General features: G+C 31.2%; 1 protein-coding gene across 4 annotated transcripts in view; it reads left to right on the forward strand.

Annotated features, from left to right (window-relative positions):
• The window catches only part of gol (ring finger protein goliath), a 342,552-nt gene that overhangs the window by 130,307 nt on the left and 186,026 nt on the right, over nucleotides 1-26,219 (forward strand). For all 4 annotated transcript variants that reach the window (XM_075378321.1, XM_075378324.1, XM_075378322.1 and 1 more), the window contains exon 2: nucleotides 21,323-21,455. In XM_075378321.1, coding sequence (XP_075234436.1) covers nucleotides 21,323-21,455 — 133 coding nt within the window. The remainder of the gene's footprint in view (nucleotides 1-21,322; nucleotides 21,456-26,219) is intronic.

The raw sequence follows: 26,219 nt of genomic DNA on the forward strand, positions 1-26,219 counted from the left end.
TATCATATGTTCTCAAATTGGTACTGGTGGCCTTCAGGGGAGGGACGGTAGAAAACCCGCAGAAAATTGGGGACGTTCAGGTGGTCAAGGAAGCGATAGATGATTAAAAAAAGGTAAATGATTATGTTTTTTCTGATAATTCAAACTAAATTTAAATACCAACTTCACTAGTATAAAAAATTAAAGGGACACCTATATTTTATGATAAAAAATTATTGTATTCAAACTACTTTAACTTTGCCACCAAAAGGCAAATCAAAGGAGAGATTTAAGAGATGAATTAAAAATAAAAAATAAAACTTTAATAGTTCACTTTTTGATAATATACTTCAGATTTCAAAAATCATCAAATTAAAAAAAAATCAATGAGTACAAAAATTTTAAAAATATGAAATGTTTCTCTTCGTGTTTGGTCGAGTGCATGAAGAAAACGTTTTTTTTTTTTAGTAAACTGCATTAAAATCGTTTAAAAGCTTAAGAATTTAGCTTTATTTTTTTTTTTCTGTCTACGATTTTTCTGAACCGAAGTATTTCATTTTAAAGAGAAAAGGCGAATTTTTTTAAAGAGAAATAATTTTAATAAAAATACTTCCAAGTATGATTAAATATACGTTTTAATTGTTCTCATATAAAATGTAAGTTTCAACTTAGAAATTGGATATACCACTTTTAAAAACAATAAATACAATGGCTGTTTTTAAGAGCGCATTTTAAAAACAGCAATTTCAGTTTTATTTAACAGAAGATGGTAAGTTTAAACATTTTGGTGAGCGCTAGAAAATTTTTGATTCTCAATGTGAATGGTGGGCGAAAAACTTTGAGAATCAATGATTTATTTATTAAAACATTTGTTTTATTATGTAATAACCATACCCTTCACGCTCAAGTTAACAATTTAAAGTAATGTTACTAATCCAATGACTCGAGCGCAATGCTTTTTTCTCCTTTAAGCGGATATACGTCCTATGGATTCAATACAATACATTTTTCTTTGTTTAATTTAATTTTATTTTTATTTATAAATAACCTTGCATTGTACGGTCTGTTTTTTTGAAAACAAAAAAAAAGTGTTGAACATTTTCTTTTAATTCATTTTATTAAAATATATATATATTTTTTTATTTTATGTTTCATAATATTCTAGAACAAATTACTTCAACACAAATTTTTACTACTAATATTTATTTTTTTAAACAAATTTTATAAATATTTAAAAACTTTTTTTATTTATTTTTTTATTAATAAAAAATAATAAATAATTACGAATTATTTTTATACAGTGCTTTTGAAAAGTCGCTGTGCAGTATGTACATTCTGTACCACATAATTCTAAAGCATTATGTGGTACAGAATGCTTAGAATTATGCATTCTGTGGTACAGAGAAACCAACGTAACCCCGAAAGAAAACTTTCGGGGTTACGTTGGTATCTCTGTAGGTTGGATGGGCGTTGTTCAGTAATAAACTAAGACATCAGTTGTTGAGTAATGATTAAACGCGCTTTATTTCGTTTCGTATTGTTTTTAGATAGATTTCATAAGAAAGCTACCTATTGTAATGGGTACCATGATCCGAAAAATTTCGACATATCTTCGCGTTTCAAATTCCCCAGACCCCAAAACCATCAGCTTAAAAATTTATACATATATTTCAATCTTTTGTGGACACGATAACTGCCGTAATTTTCCGCCAATCACTTTCAAATTTATATATAAAATATAACGACCCATAATTTCGGTCGAGTTCGTTAATCGGTAAAATCAGACCATGGAGATAGAAATGGGTGGGCTGTTTCGAAAAAAACAAAATATCTCTATAAATTTCTTATTAAGTAAAATATCGAATTCGTTTTAAGTTCCTACTATTTTTTGGATAAGAGCCTAAAACCTACCTAAGTAACGTTTTTTGATATCACCAACCATTGGACCCAGGGGGTGAAAAAGATGGGGTTTCGATGAAAAAAAATCATACCTCACTTAATAGGCATAGTATTGAATCGTTTTAAAGTAGTCTTCTTCAGTCCTCTATTACCTAAAAACTTTGTCTGTAACAATTTTTGATATGACCAACCATTAGGGCAACGGATCATTAAAATGTTACAGGAATTGTAAGAAGATTTTGTATTTTTGCGCCACCTATTGCAAAATAGTCGTGTGCTAAACGTGTAAAAACCTTTTTTCGCATTTAACCATTGTAGTATCGAGTAAATTTAAAGTTTTTATTAATTTTAAGATGGAAAACTTTTTTTTCCCCTACGTAGCACCGGAAAAATCCACCTCCGCCTTCCGGCATGCCGAAAGGGATTTTTCTTTATCGGAATCAATAGTTGCGAGAAACGTAATGGTTCTTTCGGCAGAGGAACGCATTTTTACCATTGACCTCGTCTTTCGCGAAAGTGACAAGTATACTGATTTAGTGAAGCACAAGTTCTCTGAAAAGTTTAAAAATAAGTTTTACTTACGGCAATGCAATTCCAATTCTTTCCGAAAAATTTCGGGCAACAGCTTCCGTTGAAGACACAGTGTTCGAAGCTGAAAACCACCTAAACTAAACGAACCGAAGCTGCTTAATATTTCGATATGGTAGAAAATCCATAAACGTCAATGCGTAAGTTAGCACAACAGCAAGAGATATCGGATTTTCTAACGCACATAAAACTATAAGAAAAGAATTGAAACTTTTTCCCTACCAAGTAGGGGAAAAGTTCACAGGGGTAACTGAAATCCGAGCGTAATATTTCACTACTGCAAACAAATATATATATATATATATATATATATATATATATATATGTATATATACGAGGTGCAATAAAGTAATGAAACTGGTGTGAAAAAAAAATGTTGCTTACCGTTCTCTTACTCCAGCGCTTCTGCCATTGATAGTAACATTTCTGGAACTCATCTTCTGTAATATCCTCCAAGACCCTCGTCACAGCTTTTTGGACATCTTGTGTTCTTTGAAAATTGTGTCCCTTGACCGCCATTTTAACTCTTGGAAATAGAAAAAAGTTGCACGGAGTGATATCTGGTGAATAAGGTGGCTGTGGTAGTACTGAAATTTGTTTTGAGGTTAAAAATTGCTGTAATGACAGAGCAGTATGGGATGGCGCATTATCGTGATGCAGAATCCAATTATCAGCAATGTTGGCACGGACACGAAGAACTCGTTTACGAAGTCTTTCTAAAATTTCTTTGTAGAAATATCGGTTAACTGTTTGTTCAGGAGGCACCCGCTCTTTATGAACAATTTCCTTGGAATCGAAGAAGCACACAAGCATGCATTTCACTTTTGACTTTGACATGCGAGCTTTTTTTGGTCTGGGTGATCCCTTTGAGCACCGTTGCGAACTTTGGCGTTTTGTCTATGGAACATATTGAAAGAACCAACCTTCATCACCAGTGATAACACGGCTCAACAAATCTGGATTGATTTCCGTTTGCTCTAACAGATCGGCTGCCACATTTTTCCGTGTTTCTCGCTGTTGTGTGAGATTTTTGGGGACCATTTTTGCACAAATCTTTCTCATACCAAGATCTTCAGTTAATATTAGACGAACCGTTTCTCAATTGTGGTTGAGTTCTTCTGCAATCATTTTCACGGATAATCTTCGATCAGATCGTACGATTTCACGCATCCTGGTCAAACTTGACCAGGATGCGTGAAATCGTATAAGTTGACAGATGTCAACTGACATCTGTCCGTGAGGTTGATGGTCGTCCACTGCGGTCTCCATCTCCAACATTCGTTCTGCTTTTGCTAAACATTTTATGCCACCGAAAAACTTGAGCTCTTGACATAACCTCCTCGAAGTTACATACGTGTACCAAATTTCAATCATTTTCATACTATAGTTCATGAGGAATGAAAATTTTCAACTAAATATATGAATTTAGCGTAGGGGTAATGCGTGGTGGCGTGGTGGTGGGTCATATCAAATTCCGACACCGTAATGCTATTTTGTCATCGAAGTTACATACGTGTACCAAATTTCATTGATTTTCATACGATAGATCAAAAGATATACCAGTTGCAAGATTTGATTATAACTAAAGCGAGTTAAATAAAAGGTTTTAAAAAAAAAGGTTTTCAATGATTTTTTAGTTATTAATTATTTTAAATTTATAAATAGTTTTGTTGAGAAATAACGACTTCCAAATAATAATTTTTGTACGTAAAATAACAGATTTATGGTTAATAAATGTATTTTTAAATAGCTTCAACTGGATTATTCGAGGTCATCCATTAGATTACATCAAATTTTATAATTGATGTTAAGTGCCTGTGTATTTAATTAGAAAACGGAAACCTACCTTGACTAATTATTTGTGTAATATTTAAAAATAAGATATAACGAATATTTATAGTATACACATATATAAACATGGTTTTATAGTTGTAATAAATAAAATTTAACAATAAAATAAATTACTTACATGGTTATGTTCGTTGTGTCTTGTTTTTAAATATTGCAATAATTAGTCAAGGTAAATTCCCGTTTATATATATATATATATAAATAGAGAGTGTCCCCTCGAAGAAACATAAAATCTTTCAGGACACGTTCTACTGGTGAAAATAGTGAAAAAAAAAATAGTGAAACTATAAACATAGGTCTGGAAACGCTTTATTTTCGAATAACGACTAGCGAAAAATTACGCCTGGATTTTAGCTTTTCTAATAAAAAAAAGCATCACTGTAATTTTTTGGATCCAAATTAAGGATTAAAGTTAGTGATTTTATATGTAATTTGACCTGGGAAATATGATAAAATAGGTCCTAGAACTTCAGTAGTTTTTAAAATATTCGACGTAAAACTCAAAATTGGGTGTGAAAAACGATTTTTTTTTAGGTAAAAACATTATTAGATTAAAAAATCTGATGTGTACACCACAAGACTTCCTTTTACCACAAGGAAAAATAAAAAAATTATAACTAAATTGAAATTTTGGATTTAGGCTATTGTAACATCTAGCTGTGCACCTCCCGTTTTGATTTTACCCAGTGTCCAAAAAAGTCCAAAATTTTAGGATTTTGAACTTTTTGTTAATTGCAGTAATAAGTCCTTATTGAGAGATTTTCAACGAAATACCACATAAGTGGTACTTATTTTTATTGGATACAGTTTTTTTTTGTCGTCAGTAATTTGACTGGTTTGATGCAACCCTCCAAGATTCGCTATTTAGTACTTACTAGTCGTTTCATTTCAGTATACTCCCTACATCCTATATCCCTAAAAATTTTTTTACATATTCCAAAAGTTGCCTGCCTGCACAATTTTTTTTTCTAGCTGTCCCTCCAATATTAAAGCGACTATTCCGAGGATGCCTTAATATATGGCCTATAAGTCTCTCTCTTCTTTATATATTTTTTTCTAAATGTTTCTTTCATCATCAATTTGCCGCAACACCTCGTCATTTGTCACTTTATCCAACCATATGATTTTTAACATTCTCCTATAGCACTGCATTTCAAAAGATTCTAATCTTTTTTTCTCAGATACTCCGATCGTCCAAGTTTCACTTCCATGTAAAGCTGCGCTCCAAACATATACTCTCAAAAATCCTTTCCTGACGTTTAAATTAATTTTTGATGCAAATAAATTATATTCTGACTGAAGGCTTGTTTTGCCTGTGCTATTTGGCATTTTATATCGCTCCTGCCTCGTCCATCTCTCGTAAGTCTACTTCCCAAATAACAAAATTCTTCTACCTCCACAATCTTTTCTCCTCTACTTTCACATGCAGTGGTCCATCTTTGTTATTTCTACTACATTTCATTACTTTTGTTTTGTTCTTGTTTATTTTCATGCGGTAGTTTTTGTGTAGGACTTCATCCATGCCGTTCATAGTTTCTTCTAAATCTTTTTTACTCTCAGCTAGAATTACTATGTCACCAGCAAATCGTAGCATCTTTATCTTTTTACCTTGTACTGTTACTCCGGATCTAAATTGTTCTTTAACATCATTAACTACTAGTTCTATGAAAAGATAAAAATTAACGAGAAGTAGGGAACATCCTTGTCGGACTCCATTTCTTATTACGACTTCTTTCTTATGTTCTTCAATTATTACTGTTATTGTTTGGTTCTTATAAATGTTAGCAATCGTTCTTCTATCTCTGTATTTGAACCCTAATTTTTTTTAAATGTTGAACATTTTATTCCAGTCTACGTTATCGAACGCTTTTTCCAGATCTTTAAATGCCAAGTGTGTTTGTTTGTTTTTCTTTAATCTTCCTTCTACTATTAATCCGAGCACTAAAATTGCTTCCCTTGTCCCTATACTTTTCCTGAAACCAAATTGGTCTTCTCCTAACACTTCTTCCACTCTCCTCTCAATTCTTCTGTATAGAATTCTAATTAAGATTTTTGATGCATGACTAGTTAAGCTAATTGTTCTGTATTCTTCACATTTATGTGCTCCTGCTTTCTTTGGTCATTTGTGACTATAACACTCTTTTTGAAGTCTGACGGAACTTCCCGTTTTTCATAAATATTACACACCAGTTTGTATAATCTATCAATCGCTTCCTCACCTGCACTGCGCAGTAATTCTACAGGTATTCCGTCTATTCCAGGAGCCTTTCTGCCATTTAAATCTTTTAATGCTCTCTTAAATTCAGATCTCAGTATTGTTTCTCCCCTTTCACCCTCTTCGACTTCCTCTTCTTTCTCTATAACACAATTTTCTAATTCATTTCCTCCGTATAACTGTTCAATATATTCTACCCACCTATCGATTTTTCCTTTCGTATTATAAAACGGTGTACCATCTTTGTTTAACACATTATTAGATTTTAATTTATGTACCCCAAAATTTTCCTTAACTTTCCTGTATGTTCCGTCTATTTTACCAACATTCATTTCTCTTTCCACTTCTGAACACTTTTTCAGAGTTATAGCCTAATTAAATTTTAATTAATGAAATATTTGTATCGTACAAGACACATCGGTTCATATACATATATATTTTTTTTTCTTTTTTAAATTAAAATTGATTGATTTATTAATAATAAATATTAAACTGTGATTGTAAAAAAAATTTTACAATAAATAATAATTCAATTAAAAAAAACAAAAATACGAAACTAAAATGTAATAAACAAAATTAATATATCTAATTTAATAGGCGTACAAGGAAATCATGTGGGGTCCACCCAAATTTTTTCGCACAAACTTTGCTTTCATTATTGTAATTATTATAACATTTATTTTAACGTATTGAAAATTATTATTTTTTTAATTTCCTGAAATTATGCATTAAGGAGTCATTATTACACAATTGATTAAATAGAACTGGTACATGACCTTAATAAAATTCTATATAATCGAAGGGCGTATAATATTGATCTTACAAACCACCAAATAAAAACATACATTTACACTTATTAACATAAATTCCTAAATAAAAACCGTTTATAAAACTACTAAAATTTTTAGTAAGAAAAAGATTTAATTTGGTAAACCTTGAAACGCATTTCAGTTTTTATACAATAATCATCAGTAAAATTAGGGGGAAATTAGATGAAATAAACAAAATTATAGATAACATAACTTAAAATTAATATATAATACAGAGCGAGCAAGTAATGCCAAACCGTTACAATTAAACACAGTTGCAACTTGTAATATTTTATGAATGAAATTAAAATAAATGAAAATGTAAATTAAATTCTTTATTTACATTAGCAAAAGTTTATACAGTACATCCATATTTTACAAAAGATATTCGAAATTAGAGTCCTGCGCAACGAATGCACGTTTGTGCTTGATTGATCATATTGAGTGTCATCTGACGTAAAACGTTGCGTTGTCAACGCTGTAGATTTCTTGTTGAATGTTCGACTTCTGTTAATCGAGACTGTGGTGATTTGATTAATAACTTTTATGTTTCAAATAGCCCCTAAGGAAAAAAATCTCAACTAGACAAATTTGAGAAACGTGGAGGCTATTATCCTCTCTGCTAATAGTTCTGTTCTATAAAAGTGAAACGAATGATTACTAGTGAATCGTTTGATGTTCTGTGTTCTTGAAAGAAGCCGTAACCCTATTAAGAAGAATTCTTCAAAAGTTGTACGCATTTTTGACTGTTGAATCAAAAAATGTCGGACCCACTATACGACTACCGGCTTGATGACACACGCCCCTTTTTTTATTGTTCAAAACATTCTAGAACAGTCCTCTCTAGAGTCCGGGTTTGGCACTATTTGTCTTTCATAATTTCCTGTAATTAAACGAATTTTTGAATTGAAAACGATATAGATTGATGACGAAGTTCACTAAATTGACACGTACTGGGTACTGAGAATTGCTTGGATTTCAAAAGAGATTATGTTGAAAAATAGTCTAATATATATTTTCATCGAAAAATCAAAGATTTTTAGTTAAAATATCTGACAAAAAACGATTTTTACTTAACAAGAGTAAAATATTAAAAACTAAAAAACACGGCTGCTGAAATAAACATGGCTTTTTTTTGTTCTGGGTTGGTTACTGTTCTGGAACTGTTACTGTATTTAGTAGCAGGACCAGTATAGTGGGTTGATTTTTTTTTTTAATTTCCCCATAAGAAATGAAGATATCAACTGGATTTTTGGTTTGTGTAATTTTCATATAAATAATTAAAAATCAATTTTTAGATTTTACGAAATTCAACCTTAAAAAGGTTGAAGAAAGGTAAAAAAAAAATCATTTGAACAATGTTGCAAATTTTCCCCATTTCCTACTATACTAAATGAAAATATTCACTAGATTGCAGCTTGCACGTACTTTTTAGATAATTTTTTTCCTGTTTAACCTTCGGGAATCACCGTCAGGTATTACTTCAGAGGATGAGAATGATATGTATGAGTTTAACTGAAGTGTAGTCTTGTACTGTCTCATTTCGACCATTCCTGAGACGTCTGGTTACTTGAAACCCAACCACCAAAGAACACCGGTACCTACGATCTAGTATTCAAATCCGTATAAAAGTAACTGCCTTTACTCGGATTTATACGATGGAACTCTCGAATTCGAAATTAGCTGATTCGCGAAAACGCATTTACCACTAGACCAACCCGATGGGTATTAGATAAATATCTAAAAACCATTTTCGGTTTTTTTTTTTAAATTACGATTTTTTAAGGGGTTGACGGTGTACGGTGCAGCAACTCCCCAAAGCAAAAAGAAATGAAAATTAATACAAATATTGATAAAAAATGATAAGTAAAGCTGTTCTGGTGTATACAAAAATGATTTGCGAATCGTGTCATAGTATAGATATTAGTCAAACAATAAATTTTAAAAATAAGTACAAATAACATATAGCTGCTATAAGATTGAATCAGCCAGAATATGCACGTAATATTTTTAACAGGGGACGTGAGTACAATGTAATTGATAAAACGTTGAAGGTAATAAGTATTTTTATAATAAATACTATAATATGAATATGTGGGTGTATTTACAAGCATGAATGCATGCGAAAGTCTACAGATATATAAAAATAAAAAATTGATGGGTTCAAAAGTCATTAATGAACAAATAAACTTTGAATCTGATAACATGTTTTCTGCACTGGCAATATAAGGAAAAGTTTAATAGAATTTTAATCGGTACAGGCCTAGACTTAGATCGGGTAACACGGCAATTTGCTTGCATAAGTCATTGCACAGACGTCATTGAAATCGATAATTTGCGGCTAGACTTCCTATCGGATTTCCAAGGCTACGCACAAAAGACTCTCTTGCACGTTCAACATTGTCTTCAGACACACTCGGTCGTCCTTTACTCTTTCCTTTAAAAATATAGCTAGCGGTTTAAAATTGTTTACCATCTACCAATGTTATTATCACTTAGGGGATTTCAAAGGAACTCACGTTGAACAGTAATCACAGATTCACACTTTGCAAACTGCAAAACACAAAACGCTTTCTATGGGGGAGTCGCCATCTTTGTAACTAGCCCTTTCAAGCGGAAGGTACAGGAATTATTTTACGAGTTTGTACACAGCTAAAACTATTTGAGTCGCTATTTCATTTCACGTATAATTAATCAATGCATGTGAAATTTAATAAATATTACGTAGCTTTAAAACCCCCATATTCATTTTGAAACACTTTAAAATGTAATACTGTGTGGTGTGATGTAATGAGTTTTTTTATATGTAAGACTGACGAAACGTAATCAGGATATTTCTATTCTCTGATGATGTTGATACATTGATGCGGCAAAACATGTAGGAAATTCCTATTACAAATTTGTTGGAAGACCATAATAAAATTATATTACAGTCAAACCTCCCTAAACCGAACCTCCTTTTTTCGAATAACTCCCTAAATCGTATATTTACTTTGTCGTCTTGAAAAATCCTCTTTTAAAGACTGAAAAAGTCCTCGAAAATTACGAGGACTTTATATACACATTATTTCTTTGATGAAAACGTTCTTTTAAATGTTCCCAATAAAGAATTTACATACTGTATATGATTTCCAAAGAAACAGAAATAGCAATAAATTCAGTTAAATAGTGTATACCGATCGTTAGTATGGACTGTTAAGTTTATGTTACAGTCTGTACGTTTCGCTGACAAAGCGTGGAGGAATTTCTGCCCAGAAACAATTGTTAATGGTTTCAAAACTTGTGAATTTCATCCGTAAAAAATAAAGATAAATTTGTAGACACTTTCTCAATTTCAGAAGAAGAATAGAGTGTAATTTTTTAAAATTTTAACATTAGTAAGACGAAATTTCATTTGACTTGTTCTCATATTTTTTGGATACTGCAGTTACTTCGATGATTATATATTCGCGTCTTTGTCATATTCAACCATCGATAAAGGTTCTGGTGAAGAAAACGAAAATGAAAAAGTAGAGATTACAATTACAGCGAAAGACGCGAAATCGGCAATAAATAACATTTGAAAATTATTCGAAAGTTCAAGCGAAATAGAAGATGGTGTTTTTAGTGCATTAGTGAAAATTGAAAATACCATTGATTTTCAAATCTGCCAGAAGAAAACTCAAAAAAAGATTACAGACGTTTTTCAAGAAATAATTAAAGGTATTTTACTGTATTTCATTTTTTCTTTTTTTTTTCTTCATAACACTATACACATTTTGTCTTTTCTAACTTAAATTAGTACTGTAGTATATTACTATAGATTAACATAAATTTTTTATTAAATTATGAAATTTTTCTGTACGATTTTTGAGTTTCATTATTTTACATCTCTAAATAGAAAACTCCCTAAATCGAAAAAAATATGGATCCTTTGAGATTCGAATTAGAGACGTTTGACTGTATATATGTTTTTATTAAAAATAATATATATACATTAGCATCCGCGTCACGGCTTCGTCCGCTCAATATGGCTACTTGCGTTTCCCGACGTCGCGGTCAGGAAATGTTTAGCCGGTCAGGACTGGCTTCTCTCGCGCTCCCTATAACTCCTACCTTCAAATTAAATTCATGCTTGTAAGAATAATAATGAAAAATAAAAATTAAAGCATGTTAAATTTATAAAAATTATCAATATATTGTAATTTCTTTTGAACAACAGTTTTGTCAGTACAGGACCACTAGTTGGTTTTAAATTACCCATCGCGGCTTTGTTCGCTAAATACGTAATTAAAATTACAAACGTAAATTACCATCTTGGCAAACTTGGCACTAGTTTGCCAAGATAGTGCTAAAGGCTAAAGATGATGTAGCCCTTTTAAGAGGCCATTGAGGCCCCGTGGTAACTTAGTAGTTTAATATGTTCGTTAAGGCAAGCAGCTATGAGGAGAAGATCATTCCTTCGTTTGGGGATCATAACAACTGGGTAATAAAAATACCGAGACCCGGTTCCCTCGGCGGGGGCTAGGGACGGCTTTGTCGGGCCTGGTTCTCTGTCGGGGGGGCCTGACCTGCTGTGCCGGACGTACAGCCGGCGGGTGGTGAGGCCTCCTTTGAATTTAAAGGACACTTTCCCGGGCTGCGCATACTTGAATGGATAACCGGCCCGGGGAAGTAGGGAGGAAAAAAAAAATTACCATCATAATATTACCAAATCTCATAATTATTGGTTCAGTAGGGGTACCAAAAAAATGTAAAAACCCCTTAAAATGTTAAAATTAAAAAAATAAAAATTGTTTTAAGATATTTATTTAAAGATTATTTACAAGTTTCAATCTAGTCAATATCTCGTTTAGTGTAGCCGTTAGTAGGGAAAATTTGCAATCATTATTCGAATTTTTGTTTTACCTTTCTTTACCCCTTTCAAGGCCGAATTAAAAAAAAATATATATAAATTGGATTTTAGATATTCACATGAAGTGATGATTACACACACCAAAAATCAAGTTATATTTTTTTTTTGTTACCGAAAAATTAAAAAAAAATAGCCGGGTTTCAAAAAATAAAAATCCATTTTAACGCTTTAACCTCGGAATTAAAAAAAAATATATAGAAATTTGTTTTTAGATGTTCACATAGATTAAACCTATCACAAAAATCAAGCTGATATCTTGAATTTTTATCGAGAAATTAAAAAAATAGTAAATTTTATTGTTACACCATTTTAATCTTTAGACTCGGAATTTCAAAAAATTGTTTCTTAATGTATACTTACACTGTAAAGAAGAACGGTGTATACAAACTTTCATCAATTTATCTTCAGTAGTTTTAGCTGGGCGTTGATTATGAATAACTCATGACATGTTCTTTTATATTTAAAGATACACACACGTGCGCGCGCACGAACATATTATGGACTTTTGATACGTAAAATATCCAGATAATTACTATTTCAACCAATTTGGCTTATTTAATTAAAATTTTGTCTCTGTGTTAATGTATACAATAAAAAAAAAACTATGATCTAAAGAAATTTTAATTTTTCAAAAATATCAAAACATTTTTAAAAATGGGTAAGTTCAAAAATCAACCTAAAATATTCTTTTTTTTAATTAATTAAAATATTAAAAATTTAAGTAAATTCTTAGTAGAATTTTTGTTTCATACATTAATTTTTTTTCTTTTTTTTTAATTTATATTTTATCAAAATATCTTAAAGATTATATTAACTTGAAACTTTGCAATTATGATTAGTTTCAAACAAACATTGTTTATAAAATTGCTTACTTATTTCTTGATATTAATCAACGAGGAAAGTTTTACATCAAAACAAAGTTTAAAAGGTTACTTAGAATAAATAGTAATAAAGATATATTATTTCAATTATTTTTTCAGAAACAATTATGTAATAATTTGCTTAACCAATTTATTTATACGTAATTAGGATATAAGAGTTGCTACGTATTAAAATTAAAAATAAAAATCAAAGGAAACTTTTGTATTACAATAAATTAATATTGAACAAATATTTTTCCTAGTTACTCGTAATTTTAATTATGATATATACCAGGTGATATTTAAGTACGGAAACAGCTTTATACTGCAAATCTGACAGGCACTTTTAGGAAAGCAGAAATGGGGTTCAACATAGTTAAAAAAAAAATCGGGTGGGACTGTGTCAGGACGCACGGCCGTTGATTTTAACGTGAAACGTTACAGACCTTGGATGAAGTTCCTCTAAGCTACAGACCGACCAATTTATCTATAGAGTTGCATCGGAGAGCCACCATCGTATTTTTTGAACAAAACTGAAAATCTCCAACGAAAAATTTTATTTCCTTCATTTGCCCAACTCTACAGATTAATTGATCGGTCTGTTTGTCAGCGAATCACTTTTACTGTATCTGATTAAAATAAAAACGAGACATTGACTGCGCACTAAATTTAATTTTAACATAAAACAGATACTAAATGGAAAATTATATTTATTTCGACTAATATTCGACGACGATTTTGTTCAATATTGGTCTGTGATATGAAAAGTAAGAGATATAAAGCATAATAAGCAGCGATAGAGGTACTCGCGCCGTCCGCGTCGTTCACCGAGCACGCCGTGCTAGCTTTGCGACAGTCCCGAAACTGTTTCGCTTGCTCGGCACCGGACATCGGGATACCTTTGCGTGGCCCATAAACTCTGCTTTCCAACTCTATGCGTAATTTATATTTCCGGATGGCTTTTACGCGGTCTAAGCTGGCATATTGAATTTCTATACCTTTTTACATGTTTACTTTAATTTTTTATATAATTTTTACATAAATATATATTTATTATAATTTATATTTAAATATATATTTAATTTTTTAAATAAACGTACAAAATACATTTATTATATTACTTAAATCGATCTATATCGACAAACTATAAACACAAACACACGAATCACCGCGCTAACACGTCTAAGTCGTCAGCTACACTGAATGGAAATGTGCGAGAGCGATACTTTTGGCCGATCTGCGCTGTGCCCTCTCACCATCAACCCGCTCACCAGTAACGCAAATTCAAAGTCGTATCGGCGAGCTGACCCTGTAAATCATTCGTTCTCAAAGTGGGCGATAACGCTCCCTTGTGGGCGCTAAAGCCTTCACGGGGGGCGGTAGAAGGCCCACAGAAAATTGGGGGTGTTAAGGGGATTTAGGAAGGCGATGGCTAATTAAAAATTATTTTCCTGATATTTCAAGCTAAAATTAAATACCTACTACACTAGTACAAAATATTAATGGGACACCTATATTTTATGATAAAAAATGACTGTATTCAAACTACTTTAACTTTGCAACCAAGAGGCTTAGAGAGATGAATAAAAAAAATTAAAGCTTGAATATTCTACTTTTTGACAATGTACTTCAGATTTCAAAAATAATCAAATAAAAAAAAAAGAATTCAGCGAAAAGTGTTAAAAATTTGAAAGTTTTTTTCTTCGTGTTTGATCGAGTGCATGCGGAAAACGAAATTTTTTCAGTAAACTGCATTAAAGTCGTTTAAAAGCTCTTATGCTTTAAAAAAAGCTTAAGGAATTAAAGTCGTAACTTTAGCTTTAATTTCTTTTTTTTATGACTCTACGACTTTCTGAACCAAAATATTTCACTTTAAAGAGTAAAGGCCACTTTTGTCTTTAATACTGCATATATCTCATATAAGCAAAGTGTTGGTTCAAATAAATATGGAAATTATAGGGTTTATTTTTTTGAAAGTAATTTTAAGAAAAGTACTTCCAAATATGATTAAATATGCGTTTTAATTTCTCTCATTCAAAATTTAAGTTTCGACTCAGAAACGGGATATACCACGTTTAAAAATAATAATTGCAATTGCTGTTTTTAAAAGCGCATCTTAAATAATTATTATTTTTTTAAAATGGTAAGTTTAAACATTTTGGGGGCGCTAGAAAATTTTTGATTCTTAATGTGGGTGGTGGGTGAAAAAGTTTGAGAATCAATGGTGTAAATCATAAAATGACACCGCATTTACCTATCTGAAGTTTATAATTAGGATGTTATTAAGGCAGAATGATATAAAAGACCTTTTCGTTACGCTAAAAATTTCTGTTTTAGTACTCGTACGATTCGGTGTGATTTTAAAGACGTTTCACGTCAAAAAAAAAGTCTGCATTATGGTGGGGTTTTAATTTTTGTGTACAATATTGAATCAAACTTTTTTTTTTTTTTTTATTAGGAAGGTTAATATTATGACACATGATTTCGGTTTAAAATTTTACAAGAAAAACAATGGTGAAATCCGTTTTTCTGTAATGTCTTCGTTATTGAGTTATAAGCATTCAAATCTCCAGTAATAGAAAAATTGTGTTAATAATAATACGAAGTAAAACGTGTTGTATGAACAATTTTAATGCACTTTACATTCATATAACATACAATAACGAACTTTGAACAGTATTATAATATTGATAACAAAAGGCAATAACTAATAATTAAAACACAACAATAAATTAAACGGCTATGTCAACTGATTTTATTTACATTAAATGTTACAATATCTATTTTTAAATTTAAATAAATGTTTTCTATCATAAATTTTAGTGAAATAGATTTTGAAAGCATCCCATTATAGAATAAATGTTGAAAATATTTCCCCTCTACAGCTTGGCATTGTCCTATACTCAAATAATATTTGTTTATCACTTGTATAATGTTTGGTAATACACGACCAGATTCGTCAATTATTCTTCTTTTCAATTCGTCAATAAATATGGTTACAACTTAATTTTTGCTAGCACTATCAAATTTTATCACTACAAGTATGTTGAAGTTTTTTTTTTTATCTTCAGTCATTTGACTGGTTTGATGCAGCTCTCCAAGATATCCTATCTACTGCTAGTCGTTTAGTTTCCCTACATTCTATATCCGTAACAATTTGTTTTACATACTCCAAACGTTGCCTGCCTGCACAATTTTTTCCTTCTACCTGTCCCTCTAATATTAAAGAGACTATTCCAGGATGCCTTAACATATGGCCTATAAGTCTCTCTCTCTCTTCTTTTAACTATATTTTTTCAAATTCTTCTTTCTTCATCAATTTGTAATTATTTCATTCCTCTTCATTTGTCACATTATCCACCCATCTGATTTTTAACATTCTCCTATTGCATCACATTTCAAAAGCTTCTAATCTTTTCTTCTCAGGTACTCCGATCGTCCAAATTTCACTTCCATGTAATGCTACGCTCCAAACATATCTTTCAAACATTTTTTCTTGACGTTTAAATTAATTTTTGATGTAACAAATTATATTTCTGACTGGCTTGTTTTGCCTGTGCTATTTTGCATTTTATATCGCTCCTGCTTCTTCCATCTTTAGTAATTCTGCTACCCAAATTACAAAATTTTTCTATCTCCATAATGTTTTCACTTACTATTTTTACATTCAGTGGTCCATCTTCGTTATTTGTACTGTATTTCATTACTTTCGTTTTAGTGTTGTTTATTTTCATGGTAGTACTTACGTAGGACTTCATCCATGCCGTTCATTGTTCCTTATAAATCCATTTTACTCTCAGCTAGAATTACTATATCATCAGCATCTTTAACTTTTCACCTTGTACTGTTACTCCGGATCTAAATTGTTCTTTAACATTATTAATTGCTAGCTCTATGTAAACATTAAAAAGTAACGGGGTTAGGGAACATCCTTGTCGGACTCTCTTTCTTATTACGGCTTCTTTCTTATGTTCTTCAATTATTACTGTTGTTGTTTGGTTCCTGTAAATGTTAGCAATCGTCCTTCTATCTCTCTATTTGAACCCATTGAAGTAATAAAGTAAAATGAGGTGTTAATAAGTTCCATTGTTTCAACGTAATTCAAATTGCATTTTTCCAAATTAAAAGTTGATAAGTAACAAATATCAGCTGATATTAACAATGGAAGTTAATTTTTATTTAGAAAATAATATCAATTGGTATAGTTGTTTTTTATTATCAATATATAACACTGTTTAAATTTCGTTATTGTATACATTATGAATGTTAAATGCAATAAAATTGTTCATGCAGCGCGTTTTACCTCGTTTTATGGTTAACACGATTTTTCCTTAACTGCAACTTAAGGATTGCCATGTTCGAGTACTTAAAACTCGATAACGAAGGCATTAACAGAAAATCGTGTTTTACCATAGTTTTCCCCATCAAACACGAAGAAAAACTTTCAAATTTTTAAAACATTTCTTCTCACTGATCTTTTTTTTAATTTGATGATTTTTTAAATCTGAAATACACTGTCAAAAAGCAAAGTTTTCCAGGTTTTTTTTTTATTCGTCTCTCTAAATCTCTTTGTTGTAAAGTTAAAGTAGTTTGAATACAATCATTTTTTATCATAAAATATAGGTGTCCCTTTAATTTTTTGTACTGGTGTAGTAGATATTTAATTTTAGTTTGAAATATCAGGAAAACAATAAATTTTACCCTTTTATTTTTTAGTCAGCCATCACCTTCATTCATAGATCGCTTGAACGCTTCCAATGTTCTGTGGGACTTCTACCCCCCCCCCCCTGAAAGCGCTCACAAGAGGGCTTTATCGCCCACTTTGAGAACGAATGAATTATTTAGACAATAGAGCAGCAATAGTTCTGTTTACGTATATTTACGAAAGATAGTTTTTTATTAAAAAAATAGACATCCAGTTTTTAAAATGTTTTATATTCTTGTATGATTAAGTTATCTGAAAATGCCAGGTGTAAAATTAAATTTAAAAATTGATATTATTGAAAAGTAACACCTGAATTATTACTTAATGATTGATTTACTACAATTAAATTTGTAAAACTATTTAAAATACGTCTACTGAAATGTTTTAATTTAATTTAAAAATAATATCCCGGTCAATTTAAAAAAATTAACTACTTTGAAGGACTTTTTTCTAATTCAATTTATAATTAACAAAAAAAAATAGTAGTAATAGAAATCAAAACACTATTGTTTAACGACCTTTTTTTTAATTTTATTTTAATATAAACAATAAAACATAACCTGTTATTATAATAATTTTATCTGAACAATCAGAATACAATAACGCAGTATTATAATTGTTATGATAATAATTATTATTCGTCTAGAGAGCGGTGTATGAATCGAAAGTTATTAAAAAAAAAAAGAAAAAAAAAATACGAGGTCATTAACACATTGTAATGTTCTACTAACATAATTAATGGAGTAAACCTGAATTATGAATCTTTTAAATAAACACGATATTTTACTGAAATGAGATTGTATATCGAGAAACATTTATATTAAATTATATCAATTAATATATATATATATATATATATATATATATATATATATATATATATATAAATAATATATTATATACACACATGCACATTATGCATTATACACACACACACACACACACACACACACACACACACACACACACACACACACGAGAGTGTGTGTGTGTATGTGTGTATACACATAAATTTGTGTGTGTGTGTGTATTTTGGTCTTGTATTTAATCAAAATTAAATTTTATAAACATTTCTTTATATTTATACCATGTTTTTACATAGATTTTCTCAGAATTATACATTCTACAAATTTTGTTGAGATTTTATTAGATTACTGGTAATTTAACTAAGTAATTGTATATCAAACTTTAAAAAAAATTGTGTTTTATAACATTAAACATTTCTATATTTTACAAGCATTTTCTCAAACATTATTATAATACATTTGTTTAATTTTATTCATTCAATTTTTCCGGTCACAAAACATATAAAACCATTAAATTTACCCCTTAATTTAAGTTTCAAAAATTTTAGTATGGCTTCAATTTACCCTTGAAAAAGAAATCAAGACGAACGTTTTCTCAAAACATTCCTGTAAAATAAAGCGTTTTCTAATTTATGTTTATATGAACATTTTTTTTTATTTTCACTTGACCTTTTTTCTTTTTCCTGTTTAGCCTCCGGTAACTACCGTTTAGATAATTCTTCAGAGGATGAATGAGGATGATATGTATGAGTGTAAATGAAGTGTAGTCTTGTACATTCTCAGTTCGACCGTTCCTGAGATGTGTGGTTAATTGAAACCCAACCACCACCAAAGAACACCGGTATCCACGATCTAGTATTCAAATCCGTGTAAAAATATCTGGCTTTACTATGACTTGAACGCTGTAACTCTCGACTTCCAAATCAGCTGATTTGGGAAGACGCGTTAACAACTAGACCAACCCGATGGGTTATTTTCACTTGACCTAAAAATTCTTTTCGTACACTCCTGAGACACTTTGTATAGATATATGAAGCAGATTGACTTTTAACGTAAAATTTATTAATTTTTAATAATATGTGAATCAATTTTTACACGACTGCCCAAAAAGGAGTGTAATGTATTTAGGGTGTATGTATGTATGTTTCTTCCACGTGTCATCTGAACGACTGAACCGACTTATATTTTAACCCCGCGTTGGAATCGTTACGTTACCAAGAGTGTCATAGGTTATATTAATATGTATATAATTATAGAGTGATTCAAAGAAACGGGAAATTTTGAAAGTTGTGTTGGTAGCCGTGGGCGATTGGTACCACTTGCTAAGTGGCGCCAGCCTCTCTAACCTAACCTACCATTTAGTTGTCATGGATCCTTGGAGTGGTGCGCAACGTGCATTTGCTATCAAAGCGTTTTACAAAAACAATGACAATGTGGAGGGAGCGCGTAGAGAATTTCGCCGTCATTTTAATCTGGGACGGCACGACTGTGTTCCATCAGCACATGCAATTAAAACATGGATATCTAATTTTGAGGAAACCGGTTCGGCAATGATAAAGAAACCACCAGGACGTGAGCGAACTGTCCGTACACCACAGAATGTTCAACGTTTACAAGATGCTGTCACACGAAGTCCACATCGGTCAATCCGTCATCTCTCAGCAATCGCATAGTTCAAGTGTTCGAAGAATGTTAGTGAAGGACTTGGAATTCCATCCGTACAGGTTGCAGATCGTCCAAGAACTAAACCCTAACGATGCAGTTGTGCGAGCACAATTCCGTAATGTAATGCTTCAGAAGATAAATGATAACGAACAGTTTGTTCACGAACTGTGGATGTCAGACGAAGCGCATTTCCACCTCAGTGGATTTGTTAACAAGCAAAATTTCAGATATCGGGCACAAGAAAATCCTACGCAGCTACACCAGCGTCCGTTGCACAGCCAGAAAGTGACCGTGTGGTGTGCTATGTCATCTTACGGTGTTATTGGGCCTTATTATTTTGAGCATGACAACGGTCTTTCGATTACAGTGACGTCGGCTCGTTACGTAGCCGTGCTTGAAACCTTTGTTGTGGAACAACAAAAGAGATTTCCACCGATTCTTAACACAGCCTGGTTTCAATAAGACGGAGCAAGTCACATATTGCACAAATATCGATGGCAGCTGTACGCCGATTGTTTGGACAACGTGTCGTTTCACGAAATGGTGACATTAGATGGCCTCCCAGATCGCCTGATCTCTCAGCTTGCGATTACTTTTTGTGGGGTCACCTTAAAAGCAAAGTGTTCCACAGTAGACCTGCCACAACGGAAGAACAGAAGGTAAAGATCCGAGAAGCAATTGCGGAAATTCCAGTTGAGATGTTACGTCAAACCGTGAACAATTTAACGAAGAGACTTCGTGAGTGTTTACGTAGAAGAGGAGGTCACCTGGAAGATGTCATCTTTAAAAAATTAACTAAAATGTATGTATCCTAAAATGGCAATTATATCCTAATTTGTACAATTACATGAAATAAAATTCATTTTCAAAAAAAATTTTTCATTAACGTTATTTAATTTTTAAAATTTCCCGTTTCTTTTAATCATCCTGTATATATATATATATATATGTATAGAGAGAGGGAGAGAGAGAGATCAGATTATTTATCTATAGTATTATTTTTACTTGTAAATTTAAATTTAATAAAATTGTTAATTATTTATTTTTGTAGGTAATATGAGTGCAGTTTTCACATACAAATGGAAGGGTGAAGAATTAGCCCATTTATTGGATAATGGCACCAGAATATATGCTCATGTAACTATTGCTAGTCATTGTACACGTCCTTATAACACTATTAACAGGTAATATATATTTTTTTATTCTTTAATTTTTAAATGTAAAATACGTATTATTCATATACTTTACTTAACTGAAATCAGGAAACTGCTAATATTTGTTGTTGATTTTTTTTTTTAATAATTGTAAACCGATATAAAAAAGTCTAAATTTAAAGATTAAAATTGATAATTATTTTTTATAACGTTTTTTTTGTATTAATTTAATATATATATTTTTTATTTTACAAACATAAATGACTTTTTAAAAATTTTAATAGAATTCTATCATTTAAAAAGTTTTAAAATGTATAAAAAGTCAAATAACGCGGAATTAGCCAACTTTATTTAATTTCTGAATATAAAAAAAAAAAAACATTAGATTTGCGTTATATAAACATTATATAAAGAAACATTTGCATTATTAAATTGCAATGTAACCTTCCGAATATATAAAATAAATAATTTTTTAGAAAATTCATAGAATATTTTATAGTCATCTTGTTTTAATGTTCTCAGTTGGATTTAGAAGAAAATGTACGATAAATTCATTTTTATTTAATAGAACATCTGAATATGTGATTTATGACATATATACGTTATACGTATATACATAAATGTTACGGTAAATTTATTTAATCTGGTGATTATGCATAATTACCGGTGAATTTGATTTATCGACTCCAATGTTAGAGAATTTAACAAATATACAGCAATATTCAGTAATTTATTAAATATACCGGACATTTTACATATTCTCTGTGTTAACATAATTTACATATTAAAATAACACTACTCGTCTATTAGCAGTAATTACTGAATTTATTATTTAAATAATCAAAACATTACTCATTGCTGTTAATTAGTGTAGGTTAGCGCAAACATTGAAAATATCCTACGGTCCATTTGCTCGCTAACCTCGTTTAATTAACGTTAAATGTATATATATATACACGAGGTGTGTGAGAAACTGACTTTTTACTTACCAAAGTTTTTTATTTTTTCAAACAAAGACCTTATCGCCTTCAAAGTAGTTCCCTTGGGCAGCTATACACCGGCGGAGTCGTTGTTCCCACTCTTCGTAGCAACGCTGGAAGGAAAATGGTAGGGTTTTTAACCGGTCGGTCACAGTCTTTTGAATGTTCTCCAGAGTTCCAAAAAGAGGTCCTTTTAATACACGTTTCAATTTCAGCAAAAGGAAAAAGTCACAAGGACTCAAATCAGGTTAATAAGGGGGTTGAGGAACCGTAGGAATGCATTTTGAGGTTAAAAATTCCCTGATGGAAATGGCCGTGTGACACGGGGCATTTTATGCTGAATCATCCACTTGTCTGCAATGTCTGGTCTCACGCGAATCACTCTTTTCCTGAGCCTTTCAAGGACACCTTTGTAAAACACTTGGTTGACAGTTTGTCCTGGAGGAACAAATTCTTTATGCATGATACCCCTTCTATTAGAAAAGCAAATCAGCACGGTTTTGATCTTTGATTTGCTCATTCGATATTTTTTCGGTCGAGATGACGGAGTGTGCCACTCTTCGCTTTGCCGCTTTGTTTCAGGATCGTACTCACATATCCAGGATTCATCACCTGTGATCACACGATTGTAGAATTCTTGGTCATTGTCATCCTCTCAAGCATACGTTTCTTCGATTGTCCTTCTGTTCTATTGTGAGGCACCAATTTCGCATGTCCAAGTTGTCTGTCAAAATTTGATGTACGGTGAAAGTGTTTAAATTTAACTGTTCACTTATCTCCCTTATTGTTAAACAACGGTCTGATCTTACAAGAACCCTCACACGCTTAACGTTTTGGTCAGATTTTGAAGTTGAAGGTCTCCCTGAGCGAGGTTGATCTTCAACGTGTTGTCGGCCTTCCAAAAATGATTTGTGCTAGCGGAAAACTTGTGCTTTTGATAAGCAAAGTTCCCCATAGGCCTGTTTCAACCTTTCAAAATCACACTCGCGGATTCACTAAGTTTAACACACAAAACTTGATCGCACAACGTCATTCTAAATTCCGATGCTCCATTTTCGTAACACACAACTTCACTGATGGCGCTGTCAAAAATAATGTGTTGGCTGAACGGAGTTGAAACTCGTACTGAGCATGTGGAAGGGATGAACAAACCGGCCCAGCATACATCAGTAGATACAGCGTTGTCAGATCGCTCGCAGTGTAACCAATCTCATTACTTTTCTCAACACCTCGTATATGTTATTCTGCAACATTGGAGATTTGATTAATCAAATCAAATTCACCGTTAATTATGCATAATTATCGGATTAATGAAATGTACCTAAAACACACACACATACACACGCGCGCGCGCGTACACACATACATATACACCATGTGTACCACGAAGAGGTATACGCTTTTGATTTATTATCACTCACCCATTTCCCCACCAATTCTATTGAAACCATTACAGACATTTTAACAAAGGTTCTACAAATTTTCTATAAAAATTTCAAACTTCTAAGATTTATAGAAACAAAATGGCGGTATTCAAATAAAAAATCAATTTCAGATAAACAATTTTTTTTTTCATTACAAAACAGCTGGTAAAAATGATTAAAAACAGATCATGTATTATTAAACAGCTGTTCAAATTGAATAAAAAAACTTGATAATTAGCCATAATCATGACTAATTATCTAACTGTTTTTAATTATTCTACTTCTAATTATCATCTGTTTTTAATGCTTTTTACAAGCTATTTTGTAATGAATAAAAAATCTTTATCTGAAATTGATGTTTTTATTTGAAAGCGACCATTTAGTTTTTATAATTCCTAGAATGTTTAAATTTTCATAGAAATTTTTTAGAATCTTGCTAAAGTTTCGAAAGAATCGTTTGGAAATGGGCGAGTGATACTAAATCAGAAGTATAAACCTCTTGGTGGGTCACACGGTATATATATATATATATACACGCACACACAAATTGATTCACGAAGAAAATAATATAACAAACTTTCAGGATATGTTCTACTGGTGAAAATAAAGAAGAAAGTTCATATAAACATAGGTTCGGAAACGCTTCGTTAGCGAGTGTCACTTGGCGAAAGATTTCATCGTGATTTCTGCACTTTCAATAAAATTAAAAAAAGACTGTAATTATTGATTGTATTTAAATACTAGATCGTGGATACCGGTGTTCTTTGGTGGTTGGGTTTAAATTAACCACACATCTCAAGAATGGTTGAACTGAGACTATCCAAGACTACACTCATACATAACATCCTCATTCATCCTCTGAAGTAATATCTGAACGGTAATTCCCGGAGGATAAACAGAAAAAAGAGACTGTAATTGTTGAAATCCAAATTAAGGGGTGTCGGCCTTCGTGGCGCGAGTAGTAGCGTCTCGGCCTTTCATCCGAAAGTCCCGGGTTCGAATCCCGGTCAGGCATGGCATTTTTATACACGCTACAAAATCATTCAACTAATCCTCTGAAATAATACCTAATGTTGGTCCCGGAGGTTAAACAAAAAATAAATGAATAAGGAGTCAATTTAATCATTTATTTGAAATTTGACCTGAAAAATTGAAAAAAAAAAATAATAAATAGGTTACTGAGCTGTTTTTTCTTAATAGTTTACGGGAAATCTGGGGTAAAAGACAAAATATTGTGGTCCAAAAACACATTATTTCATAATCAATTTATGAAAACGTTTTTGATGGAAATCCATCATAATAAAAGAAAATAAACAATATATATTATTTGATTTACAAAAAAAATTCTTAAATTGCAACTGTTTCCTTAGGTGTTACAAACAGAATACTAGATCATAGATACCGGTGTTCTTTGGTGGTCGGGTTTCAATTAACCACCCATCTCAGGAATGGTCGACCTGAGACTGTATAAGATTACATTACATTTACATTCATACATAACATTTTCATTCATCCTCTGACGCAATACCTTACGTTGGTTCCAGAGTTGTTTCCGGAGAAAGAGAGAGATGTATTACAGACAGCACACACAATAACTTGTGTATTATGTATGTAAACCTGAGGAAGGTACTTCATACCGAAATAGCTATTGTGATATTTAAAATATTTTTTGGGAAAATGAAATAACATATTTGTTAATTTTATTTTTGGCGTAAAATAACATTGTTAAATAGGTAATAGAAACATGAAAGTTTTTAACAAAACTTGTAGAGAATTTAATTCTGAGTAAAATGGTATGATTAAAGTCCACAGAAACTAAATGGAAACATAAGAATTTCGAAGTCTATTAAAAAGGAAACATATTGAAATGTAACATGTTTTAACTAGTTGTTAAAAGAAAGAAAATTTCCAGAATTACAAAACAAAAAAAAAGAATAAATATTGTGGAATAATAACAAATATAATTACTGATTTAAAAAAATTAAATTAAATATACTTGCTGCTGAAGATATCCTTCGCGCCACACTGGATACAGAACGCTTTATCTACTGTATTTATCTACATTTAGATACATAATATCATAGTATTTATGTATATATATATATATATAAAATTAAGTCGTAGGTCATTTCTTAAAAATTTTAGGTAGATCTGATTTACACCCACAAATGTATTTACGTTTGTACATTTAACATACTTTAAATTTTGCTACGTTTTGATTTAGAAATACTTCTTCTAAAACCAACGTATTTTATTGGTTTTAAGATGTATTTTAACGATGTTTGACAGATGATTTTAAATTATAAATGTTATTTCATATATTTACTGAGAAACCATCACATATATATTCGTCTAAATTCATTTTGCAAGAACACATTTTCTAAATATAT

The sequence above is a fragment of the Lycorma delicatula genome, chromosome 11 (assembly GCF_047948215.1).
Source record: "Lycorma delicatula isolate Av1 chromosome 11, ASM4794821v1, whole genome shotgun sequence".
Lineage (NCBI taxonomy): Eukaryota > Metazoa > Arthropoda > Insecta > Hemiptera > Fulgoridae > Lycorma > Lycorma delicatula.